We start from the raw sequence: 12004 nt of genomic DNA, 5'->3' as shown, positions 1-12004 counted from the left end.
GAGGATAAAGCGGATCGGAAAATGGATGGATGGACGGATGGATGGATGTTCGTAGAGCAAACCACTAGTAAAGGAGGGAGCCATTTGCAGTACATATATTAATATCTTTAATCTCTCATTGGGGGAAATATTCAGCAAAACATACAAAAAAAAAGTTCACGGCAACGTCCAAATTGAGAAACTTTTGTGTGTCCGTGTCACCTGTTACAACTTGAATAAGAGAACAAATATCGGAGTCAATCTTTGGCACCAGAAAACAACACAAACACAAGCTTATGAATGAAAAACAAAACAAAACACAAAAACAACCCCAACAAAAAAAATATATTAACTTCACTTGCATGTAAACACATTCCAAGGGGGCCAAGAAAAAAACAACAACAAAAAAATATATTAACTTCACTTCCATGTAAACACATTCCAAGGGGGCCAAAGGGACATTTTAGTCAATCTGTCACACTGCATTGACCAGCAAATGCATTCATTCATATTTTGTGTGTGCGTGCGCTTGTTTGACGGAAAAGCATGAAGTGGAACGAGCCGTTAAATGTCAGAATTTACGTGTGGATAATCCCCCTGATGACACCAACAGCGACGATTCCAAACTGGATTAGTCTACCAAGGCGGTCTTCCCCCCACCCCACCCTCTTCCAGAGCGGGCATTATTCCAATTTCATACGAAAACACATTCCAGGCAAACTTGGGGAGTTTGGCTGATGGCGGAAACCAAAGTCTATCTAAAGCGGGGAATGTGCAACGTTTTAACGAGGGCTGAGGGACTTCACATTCCCCCGCTTTAGATAGCCTTTTTTTTTTTTTTTCGCCCCCTCACTCCCTCGGTCAGGAATGTGAGAAGATTAGCTTCCAGTGCAGGGGCGAGGCAAGGCCAGGGGGAATTTGCGCTAAAAGGCCGCAAATATTAGCTTCGGAGCTGGAAGGTGTGACCCGCGTAAAGCCTCAACTCTGAAATTAAACCCGAAACCTAACGTAGCCCTAATCGCATAAGTTTTACCATAAACCCCCGACTTGCAAAACTGTATCCTACCCCATGAAGCTAAACCTATGCGGAATTCTAACCACTAAACCGAACCCAAAAACCCCAAATTGCCCACCTATGAACCGATCATGAAACCTCAACCATAAACTCGAACCCCAAACCCAAATCTGAAAACATGACCTCTAACCTATCCCTCAATTTAACCCTCAGCCATCTCGTCCTCTAGTCGCGCAACACTGACATACAGTACGGACCAGCGTCGTGCGAAAATACATCGGAAGTGCTACTATACATTTGGAAAGTCCACGTACGACGCAGACAAGATGGCGACAAACACGACGACTGCGTACGTTGTTTCGATCTGGATCTTCGAAAGCCGTTCTCCGCATTCAGAGGTTTGTAAACGCTTCATCCGCAAAGATAAATAAAGTTAAATATACGTACATTGTCCTGTCACACAGGACAACCCTCAAACACACCGGATGCCACCACCAAGAACATCGAGAATCACTCCCGTGATTTTAAATTAGACAAAGACATCATTTAGCTTAAAGGGCAACACGATTGAAACGAGCAGCGATGACAGATGGGGAAATAAATAAGATACACCAACATGTCTGGGCACCCCTTAAATGAGGATCTCCACCATGTCTGAGTCAATTGTGTTGTTGACGCTCTCCGAGGGTTGGACTCCTCCCAGCTCGGTTTCCTCTGAAGTGTCTGAGCCGAACAGCAGATAAACGAGCGTCATTGTGATTGCAATGATAACAACTTTGCTTCCCTGACCCTAATCCTTATCTTGAACTCAAAACCCAAAACACTAACCCGGGGGTCGGCAACCCGCGGCTCCAGAGCCGCATGCGGCTCTTTAGCGCCGCCCTAGTGGCTCCCTGGAGCTTTTTCAAAAATGTTTGAAAATTGATAAAGATGGGGGAGGGAAATATAGTTATTGTTTTAAGATGGTTTCTGTCAGAGGACAAACACGACACATTCTTAACGTTTTCTAATGCGGAAAAAATGTGTCAAATAAATATTACATTTCTAAATTTCTGGATTAAGGCTTTTAATTTTTTTGTGGCTCCAGACAAAAATGTTTTTTTTTTTTTGGTCAAATGTGGCTCTTTCAACATTTTGGGTTGCCGACCCCTGCCCTGACCCTTGACCCTAAACCAGGGGTAAGACAACTCTGGTTGTGTTGGAGCAGGGAGAAATTTAAAACAGGCCGGATATGGCTCTCGAGACACCCAAGTACCCGACCCCTGACCTAAACATAACCCTAAACTCTTACCCTTTTAAACATAACCGCTAAGGTCTAACATCTTCATCAAAAACTTAACAGAGGACACCCACCAGAAGCGGGTACCGCCAAGTCCTTGGATGGCTTCGCCTCGAGTTGGTCACATTGGGTGCTGGAGTCCCGGCTGGCACTCTTGCGTCGCAGCGCGGCACCACCTGTCTGGTCATCCGAGAGGCTCTTTCCTGCAGATGCGGACAAAGAAAGAAGTGGCTGAATTAACCTCCCCGTGCTTACATCCGCACTTAGATGCTTTGGTTCTTCCCATGACTATTCTGGATCGGGGCTATTCTGGAGGCGGGCGATGACACGCATTCCGACTTAAAATCGGCCGGTCTATTTGAGGCCGTCGCCGTCTCGTTTTTTTTTTTTCTTTCTTATGACGTCGCTACATTCTGTCCGTCTGGCGGCCAGTTGTCGTCTGATAGCATCGTAAAGTTAGTCACAGCGCTTGCGTTAACAAAAGGGGTCGGGGGCGAGGCGGGGATGACTCACCTTTAGTCTCGGTGCTGCCGGTCGCCGTGGTGATGGACGGGACGGACCTGGCCAGCCGAAGACCTTGTTTCTCCACTTTGCTCTGCTCCCACCTGGAGCGTTGCTGGAGGACTTTAATCATGGCATCCTTCTCCAGGAGCTGTGCGTGAAGGGCTCGGATCCTGGAGCAACACACACAAAGGGCGCTCGTGTTGGGTCCACACATAAGAACACTTTTTTTGAGGCCTGATTTCAAAAACACAAAGGCCATCTTGTCTTCTTGTCGCACAATGATCATATCTGATCGATTGCGCAGAACAACAAAATTTCAGATTATTCCCAATCAGTTGGAACCAGAGCAGTCGGTATCTCAAAAGGTCGATTTTAGGGGAATTTTGCTGGTTTTCAATGTGTGAAAAGTCCTGGATCGGACTTTGGGTAAAACATACCCTCAACCATAACTTAAGGAAAGGCCTTGAGATTCTAATAATGGGATGAATTTGATTTGGTGGGATTTTATTGGTTCTTGGGTCCACATGACCCTAATCATTGTTGGGTCATCATACCCTGCATCTGACATTTTTGTTGATTCAGTTCTCGCTTTCAGTCCATTTTCAACATATTTGGATGATCATGGTGAGAGGACCCCTTTGACAAGGGTGGCAAGAAATGTCTACCTGTTCTCCATCTCCTGATGTCTGTGATTGGTCAGAGGCAGGTCCTCGTTAAAACTGCTGTCGGGCGAATGCCGAGGCGAGTTGTTGATGATGGTGGTATCTCTGTGAGGAAACAAAAACAGTTCAAGTTGCTCAACGGTGAACAGATATTAAAAAAAAATTTTTTTAGGCACCCGTGCTTTTGTCACGGTACCTCTGCGCCGCTGCCGTGGCGGCGGCATCCATGGCAAACTGTCTCATGGTGCTCTCCTCGAGATACTTTTGTTCCCATTTGGTGATGTCTGCTTCCAAGGCCAGGATACGTTCCTCGCGTTCCCGCAACTGCTGCTGCTGCGACAGCGAGGAGCTCAGCTCGAAAGCCGGCGGTCCCGAGCTCTGGTTCTTAAGGGCAACCAACATAGGTGGCACGTTAGTCAAACGGGTTTTCGTTTGCATTGGGAGTCATTTTTATGGAGGTATGTACTGTATATACTCGCGTACTTGGTTGAAGAAAAGAGTTCCTCACCTGTTGCACCCGCAGGCTTTTGAGTTCCTGCTCGAGGCGGGTGCGCAGTCGCATCTCCAGCTCTTCTCGCTTCTCGCACGCTGCCTGCAGCTGGCCCAGTGAGCTCTGGAGGCGTTCCACCTTCTCCACGTAGGCGCGCTTCCTGTGGAGCTCGTCCTCCAGTTGCCGGTTGCGGGCGTGCGCCGAGAGCAGAGCCTTCTCCAGGAGCTCGCGCCCACGCTGGCTCTCCTCGGCCGACACCCGCAGGTTCTGGATGGATCTCTCCAGGCGCTCGCGCTCGCGCTGCTGCTCCTCATCTGGATACATGTTAAGATGGAGTTAGAGCAACCCGAATGGCACCACACCAATATTTTTTAATCTTTGGCAGCTGGATTAAATCGTCTTTTTTCAGAACAGCACTGAAAAACAGTAATGCATGCCATAGTCACATCTCAGATGGATTACTGTAATACACGTTATTTTGGAGTTAGCTGGTCCTCCCTCATGCAAGTCCAGTTGGTCCAAAATGCTGCTCGCCCACTAACTGGAGCTCATAAGAGTGAGGACATAACTTCAAGGGCTCTAGAAATAAAGTTGAGTTTTAAGCCTGGGTAATGTTTTCAGAGAATGGTATAAAGTAAAGGTTAGGGTTTTGAATTAGAATTTGAATAAGGTTGAAAATGGTAAAGGATTTCATGTTTTGGGGGTGGATTTGGTGACATGGTTATGGCTTAGGATTTCAAAGGAGTGTTTCAAACATGGGTTGGGTTGAAAAAAAAAAATAATAAGCGTACGCCACTACTGCAGTTTGCATCAAGGGTCACTTTCCGGTGACATCGCCAACTACTGTCGTGGCATGCACACTGCGGCTTTCGTACTTGTTTTTCGGTAACTCCTCAATGAAACAGAAACTGGTGTGTCACTTGGAAAGGGGCTTGATTACACAACCACCCCCCTGTGCTGTGACTGCATGCCTGCCAGGGGAATGCAGACTTCCTCTGATCCACTTACACACACACACACACACACACACACACACACACACACACACACACACACACACACACACACACACACACACACACACACATCACACATACACGTACGCACACGTACATGCACAAGGCGTAGCTTTGTACTGCCAAAAGCTATGGAATGCCTCCACGGAACGCAGAGTAAACAAGAAGCTGAAAATATAAGAGAGCGCTAGGGAGATGGTGAAGTAAACGCCCTACTATTGTTCAAGTTGCGTCCACCCCACAAACAAACAATCGCAGTGTGTGTGTGTGTGTGTGTGTGTGTGTGTGTGTGTGTGTGTGTGTGCGCACACATGTTTCATGGCACTTACACAACATACAGTACATCCGCAAAATGTCTGGTTTGGATTTGTGAGGGTTTCGAAAAAAAAAGGGTTAGGGTTTTGAATTTGAGTTACCAGGCAGAGCGAGGATTTGAAGTTCGGGTTAGAGTTTCAAAATAGGGTTTCAAGGTAGGATTAGTAATTCAAGTTATGGTTTGAAAGTGGGGTTTCAAGTCAGTGTTCAAGGCTTTGAACGCCTTGGTTCGGGTTTCAAATATGGGTGAGAGTTTCAAAACAGGTTTCGAAATGTTTCAAAGGCTTTCAACCAAGTGTGAGGGGCTTCAAACCCGTTCGCCCGATGAACGCACTTTGTTCGAGTAGCTTGAGGAAGACGTGCTGCTTTTGTTCCGAGCACTCCGCTTCCTTGTCCGCTCTCTGCTTGGCGGCCGCGCACACTTGTTCTGGGGAATGACACGCATCCTCGTTAGGCTTTGAAAGTGAGGGTATCAAATTACGCTTTGGAGCTGCGCCGTACCTTTGAGATCCCGGTTGAAGTCGTGCATCCTTTTTATCTGGGCCTCCAGTTTATTCCTCATGGTCTTCTCCAGCGCTTCACGTTTGGCCGAGCCTTTCATCAGAGTCTCGTATTCCTCCGAGATCCTGGCGATCTCGTTCTCCAGCTAACGGGGGACGTTGGGGAACACATCGATCAGAGAACGCAAGGTGGGGGGGGGACTGGAAGAAGGACGTGAAGTGAAAGGTGGGACGAAAAGGGAATGACAGAGTGAAAGAAGGTGCAAAGACTGTATGTGTAAGGAAGGAAGGAAGGAGCACAGCAACAAAGGATGGAAGATGGAATAAAATGAAGAAAAAAAGAGGGGGGTTCGGTGGAATTGACGGCGGGAAAGAAGTAAAGGATGAAAGACAAAAGATTGAAAAAGAAAGATACAGATGATTCAAAAGGAATGAAACAAGGAAGTCGATGATGCCAGGAAGAAGAGAGTTAGGAAAAGGGTTTAAAAAAAAAAAAAGAAATATTGAGGAAACCAAAGCAAGATCGAAAAAAAGGAAAAGAAGAGTGGAACGAAAATAAAGGGGATAGGAAAGACGTACGTAGGGGAAAGGGGAAAGACGACTAGATGATGGAAGGGGTGTAAAAGACAAAATAAATGGGAGAGAGGAAAATGGTGAGTGAAGCAGGACGAAATGAAGAGAAGGAAGAATTTAGAGGGAAGACAGAAAGAAAGGAGCAAGAATGAATGAACGCTCCAAGGCAGGAAACCAAGAAGAAGAGGATGAAAGGAAGGACAAAAACAAGGAAATCAGAAGGGAAAATGAGAAAGGAAAAAAAGTCAAATCAAACGCAGAGGAATCGAGGACAAGGAAAAAGGTCAAGATGCAAGACAGGAGGAAGACTTAGTTAGGGAAGCGTAGAATTTGAGAGGACGAGAGAGAGAGAGAGAGAGAGAGAGAGAGAGAGAGAGATTGGAGGCGAGGAAAATGGAAAGAAGAGAATGAAAAGGGAAGACTTCCGGAAGACAAAGAGAAAAGGGCCACGGTTGAATGGATGCGAAGGCGGAAGCAGACAGAAAAGGAGAAAGCAAGAAAAATGGATCGGCAAGGTGGAAGAAAAGACGGGAATCCCTCGATTGACTCCCTCCCAAGAATCGACAAGATTTCCTCTCATCTACCTTGTGCAGGCGTGCGGCCTTCTCTGCGTAGATGTCCACTTCCCGCCTCAGTCTCCAGTTCTCCCACCTCAGGGTGTCGCCCTCGTCCCCGGACGTCGCCCTTGCGGGAACGCTGCCGTTCCTAGAGGGGGGGGGGGGGGAATTTAAGTGACCGTGGACGGCGAGCCAAGAGTCAAGCCGGTCAACCTTCTAACCTGTGCTGAGAATAGAACGGCGGCAGCGTAGGTTCTCGGAAGTACATCTCCCGCTCCCGGGGCGGGTACGCCGGCGGCGGCCCTCGCGGGTCCCCTTGACTTGGAGCGGCGGCGTTGTACAACTGCGGAAAACTCTGCGAGGAACTCACGGCCGGGATGTTTCCGAGTGGCGCGCCCCCTTCCAGGGTGAGCCGCATCAGGCGCTCGCTGAGGGAGCGGGCGTGCTCCCGCTTGGCATCCCAGTGCACGTCCACAGCGGAGTCCGGCTCCCCTTTCAGGTACTGCGAGTGCACTTTGGCCTCCTCGTAGGTGGGCAGCTCCTCCCCGTGGGAGGAAATCCTCGAGGGGTTTTCTGGATGAACGCAGCTTCCCTGGTATTCCTGGCCTTGAGGGTCCTGCCGTGTGGACACGTGCATGTACTGGCACTCGTCTTGGGTCAGGCTCTCCTGGGAAGAACGTGGACTCCCGCTACCGCCGCCGCTACCTCGCAGGGCCTGCTGCTGGATGGCAAGGAGGGACCGGGTGTCGGTCAGATTCCCGAAGCGAAGCTGCTCCTGGATGAGGCGGTGCAGGACCGTCCCGGGGGCGGCCTCGGCGGTTCTCATGTCCAGGAAGGTGAGGCGGCCTGGGTGGTGGGACTTGAGGGACAGCACTGATCACAAAGACTCTGAAGGAAAACACACCTGTCAGACGACCGACCCCGTAAGCCTTTGTTTGCAAAAAAAACCTTTGACTCGACCGAGAAATTTGTTTTGGTCGCACTGCATTGTAACTGTTTGAAATTTGGTGGGCGTGTCAATCGAGAGGTGACCCGCAAAAAAAAAAAAAAAAAAAAAAAGTCTCAAGAAACAATCCCCCAAACACACAGCAAGTCTGCCGTATTTGTTGTCTCTCTGGAATTTTTTTTTTTTTAAATCCTACCCTGAAGCCAGCTTGCCATGTCTGTCATGAGAGCAAACACAAAAAGTGTCAAGGTCACAAATCACAAGGGTTCTAAAGGAAAAACAAAGTTGAGCAATTCCTTAAAAACCCTTTAGGGACTGAGCACATCACGAAAATTTTGGTAGGAGTCAGGTCACACCAACAAAACTGTCTTTGAAGGTGGGTTCTCTGAAATTCAGCCCCCGAAGACAGTTTCACTTCATAAAATGAAATTCGATAGACGTGACATTTAAGAGTAGACCCACAAAAAAGTCTCAAATAGCCAGGGCTGAAAAGACACGTGAAATCTGCTATTTTGGTTGAAAGCAGACATTTGAAATTCATTTTGATCGTTTTTCCAGGGGTCCTTCAAAGACTGACTTGTACTGGAGATTTTTTCAGAAACTTCAACCGCATATATTACACAAATGAACCATGGCACCTTATAAAATATATCTTTTAGGTTTTCGCCATTGTGTGGGGGCAGAGAGTAGCAGCAAAGTTTCAAAACTTGCCATAAAACACAATTTCTTAATGTAAAAAATTTGAGAATTGAGCCTCCAGAGCCAGTTTTACATAACATCAGGAAATCTGGTCAGCATGTCGATCATGAGGAGACCCCCGAAATGTCTCGAGGAGCCTTACACACAGGAAGCCCGACAGTTTGGTTTAAAGTGGCCCTTTTGGGGTCAATTTGGCTATTTCCAAGGGCCCTTTGATTTTATTTTTTTGTCTTCACATTCAAATCCATTGCAATCCAGTCATTTAGCCAATTTCCATGTTGTTGCTCAAACACTCCAACGACTATATAAATCAGTTCGGTACCCAGCCCCAAGAGATGAAACACCATATTTCCTCAAATAGTAGCAGACACGCAGGCATTTATTTCAAGCAGGCGTCTATTTGTGAAGAGGTGAGCTCCTCAAATCAGCCACATGATTGCGGCACTCAATCACACAGAAACCAGCATTTGCCGATTACTCCACAGTCACAAGATCTTATGTATGTATGTATTTATATGTGTGTGTGCGGATACATATACACACATATATACATTATAGGTCACACACTGCGCTTTAAACATTCAAGGGTTAATTGAACATATAATTCCGATGAGAGTTTGTATATATATATATATATATATATATATATATATATATATATATATATCTACAAACTCTCATCGGAATTATATGTTCAATTAACCCTTGAATGTTTAAAGCGCAGTGTGTGACCTAAAATGTTAAATTCTTAAACATTAAATAAATGAATATACTGTACAACATTTTTTTTACTGCCAATAAAGTGGTAAAAATTCTGTGGCTCTTAATTCTCTGTGGTATTAACTTAAATGGTCAACAACGCATTCCTGATCTTGAATTAGGTTTGGTGACACCATTTCGAAATAAAACCGACATTCTGGCGCATTTTAACATCAATGCAACAAGCAGCGGGACTGCAAACTACCAAATTCTGCTCTATACACATCTCAGTTGATCCCATTGCGCTGTTGTGCAACATATTCCATTGAGAAAAAAAAAAAGAACAAACGAAAACGAAATAAAACGCTCCAAACTCACCAAATCTTCATCTCATCCCACAAAGAAGAACACTTCAAACTCCCACAAAAAAGAAGCCCCCGGAAAAGCTCGTGGGGTGCGCGAATGAAGTCCACGCGCGCGTGTCGAGTGTGAGCGCGCCTGTGAGCAGACTGAGTGAGTGTGGCTCATAAAGGCTCACAGGCTGATTGTTGCGAGGGAGGAATGAGAGGAATGCTGAGGCTCCAAGTCCCCCGGGGATCAAACGCACCAGGAGGAGGGGAGGGGGGATATAGGGAAGAGTGGGGCTGGCCTGGCCAATTGCATGGGGGCGGTTGGCAGGAGCCGGTGATGAGGGGGCTGTCGAGCTATTTATTTAACTACCGCTCTTGCTTTCGAAGGGTCTGATGTTGCCTTCAAGGACTGTCAGAAATCCTGGATTTCCTAAAAAAAAAAAATCTATCATGGTGTCAACACAGTGTATCGAAAAAGATCCTGCTGATGTTGCCTTCAAGGACTGTCAGAAATCCTGGATTCCCCCCCCCCCAAAAAAAAAATCTAACATGGTATCAGGGCGGCACAGTATATTGAAAAAGATCCATAGCGTGATCATGGCTTATGCAATCTTATGTGTATTGCAAAGGCGTAGGTTAAGTTTGATGCACACATTTTTATAACACACATTGTTATTTCTTTGTTGGTTTTATTATCCATATTGTAACAAAAAAATTCAACCAGATGGGTGGGCAAGTAAGGGAAAGACCTAAAAATCCCAGTAAAAAAATACCAATGTGTGTTCTAAGAATTGTTTTTCTTGTTTAGGCAATTATGCTATGAGACCGCCGGAAAAAAACCCCAACTATAAATACATATCCATATCACGTTTTCCCAACATCACGCAGCCCGTCCGTCCAACTCTGGTTGTGCATTCAGAGACTGTCAGAAAAAAAAATAAACTGCCTTTCTACACAGCCCTCATCTAGCTATCAAAAAGTCAGGCGTTGCCTTCAGGGGCTGTCAGAAATCCAAATTCCACGGTCCCACAAACGTGCACGTCGCCGGCTTGTGCTGTAAGGCTGAGAGGCACCTTAACTGGCGTGCCCTACCTTCCATCTCACATGAATTGGCATGTGATTAGTTCATCCTCAACAGAGTCGCAGTCAGAAGAGGATGTATGAAGTTTGGAAACGATTTGCAGTTAACCTGGTCTGTGATTAATCATTACGCTGCTCGTTTGCGTGTCCCCTGTAAATACTTAAGCCGGGCTCGTGGCGAGTAATTGCAGCGTGAGAGTCCCGGTGTGCTGTGGTGTGTATGGGCGGGGGTCGGGGAAAGGGGTTGTTGGTCTACGAGGCACGCTGCCTGCCAGCTGTCCACAAACTCCCCCCCCACCCCACCTATCTCGCCTCCTTTGAGCAGAAGCTGTGAGAGATGCATTGTTCTCCCCCCCCCGCCCCCCCAAAAAAAGCAGACATGACGGGGGTAGACCTGCCATCTGCTATCCCCACCCCCAGCCCTACCACCATTCCAGCTACTCCTCTACATTTCTTAGGGATCAGCTGGCCATCCACGGAGGGTGGAGGGGTGACTATAATGTCGGCAGCTTGTAAACAAAACAGCGCTTGTCAGCGCTTGCCTGGCGGCCTGGAGACGGCGCAGGTTGGCTTTATCTCTGGCGGGCAAACGTCCACCTGCTCATTTGCATGGCGGTTAAACAGACACCAGACACTAGTCTCCAGATAAGACGAGCCGTTATGCAAAGAAACGACCCGACGGCGCTAAAAATGCTAACTGTGTACGCTAATCGACACAATGTCGTCTTTGTCCGGGGCAGCGCCGGTTTCAAGAAGTCAAAAAAGTCTGCGAGGTTAACCGCATAATAGGACACAATTAAAACAAAAAGCCTTCCTTAGAAACATGAAATTTGGAATGTCATGAGTAGACCCGCAAAATAGAAGAAACACGAGTGACTGAAAACATGCAGAATGTCGGCCATTTTGGTTTGGTTATTTCAAATTGAACTTGTGCAGTTTTTTTTTTAAATTCAACCTCCAGGGCTGGTTTCACTGGAATACATAAATTCTATGATGAGTAGACCGACAAAAAAAGTCTCTAAAAGTCATGTTTTGAAAAGTCGCAGGAGGTCTGGTATTTTGGTTTGAAACACCCATTGTTGAATCACATGCGGTAGCACCTCTGGAGTTTTTCTAAAAAAAAATCACCTCCCAAAGCCTATTACATCAAGCAACATGAAACTTGGTAGGAATGTCATTTGTCAGGAGCCCTACAATTTTTTTGTCAAAAAGTCATGCCCGAAAAGAGACGGAAAGTCAGCCATTTTGGTTTGAAGCAGTCATTTTAGGGTCACTAGTGGCTCGCGGTCTTGGAACCCACTCTGCCTCAATTGTTGCCGTTTGTCGACAATGTTTGATAC

The 12004-nt window shown here is 46.7% G+C and overlaps 1 protein-coding gene across 4 annotated transcripts in view; it reads right to left on the bottom strand.

The window, feature by feature from the left end:
* Nucleotides 1-490: 490 nt before the first annotated feature.
* The window catches only part of amotl2a (angiomotin like 2a), a 14970-nt gene continuing 3456 nt past the window's right edge, over nucleotides 491-12004 (bottom strand). Inside the window, exons 1-11 of one of the 4 annotated variants that reach the window (XM_019897186.1) lie at nucleotides 9955-10009; nucleotides 7112-7778; nucleotides 6918-7038; nucleotides 5762-5906; nucleotides 5595-5687; nucleotides 3948-4243; nucleotides 3636-3823; nucleotides 3443-3544; nucleotides 2787-2947; nucleotides 2348-2476; nucleotides 491-1717 (exon numbers count right to left, since the gene is read on the bottom strand). In XM_019897186.1, coding sequence (XP_019752745.1) covers nucleotides 1626-1717; nucleotides 2348-2476; nucleotides 2787-2947; nucleotides 3443-3544; nucleotides 3636-3823; nucleotides 3948-4243; nucleotides 5595-5687; nucleotides 5762-5906; nucleotides 6918-7038; nucleotides 7112-7716 — 1932 coding nt within the window. In that variant the 5' untranslated portion in view covers nucleotides 7717-7778; nucleotides 9955-10009 and the 3' untranslated portion in view covers nucleotides 491-1625. Of the gene's footprint in view, nucleotides 1718-2347; nucleotides 2477-2786; nucleotides 2948-3442; nucleotides 3545-3635; nucleotides 3824-3947; nucleotides 4244-5594; nucleotides 5688-5761; nucleotides 5907-6917; nucleotides 7039-7111; nucleotides 7795-9612; nucleotides 9911-9954; nucleotides 10010-12004 lie in introns of those variants that run through there. The other 3 variants (XM_019897184.1, XM_019897183.1, XM_019897185.1) reach the window with 3 other exon arrangements.

The sequence above is a fragment of the Hippocampus comes genome, unplaced genomic scaffold (assembly GCF_001891065.2).
Source record: "Hippocampus comes isolate QL1 unplaced genomic scaffold, H_comes_QL1_v1.1 scaffold22, whole genome shotgun sequence".
NCBI lineage: Eukaryota > Metazoa > Chordata > Actinopteri > Syngnathiformes > Syngnathidae > Hippocampus > Hippocampus comes.
The sequence above is the reverse complement of the archived record's forward strand: the minus strand, read 5'-3'. Positions and strand labels throughout refer to the sequence as shown.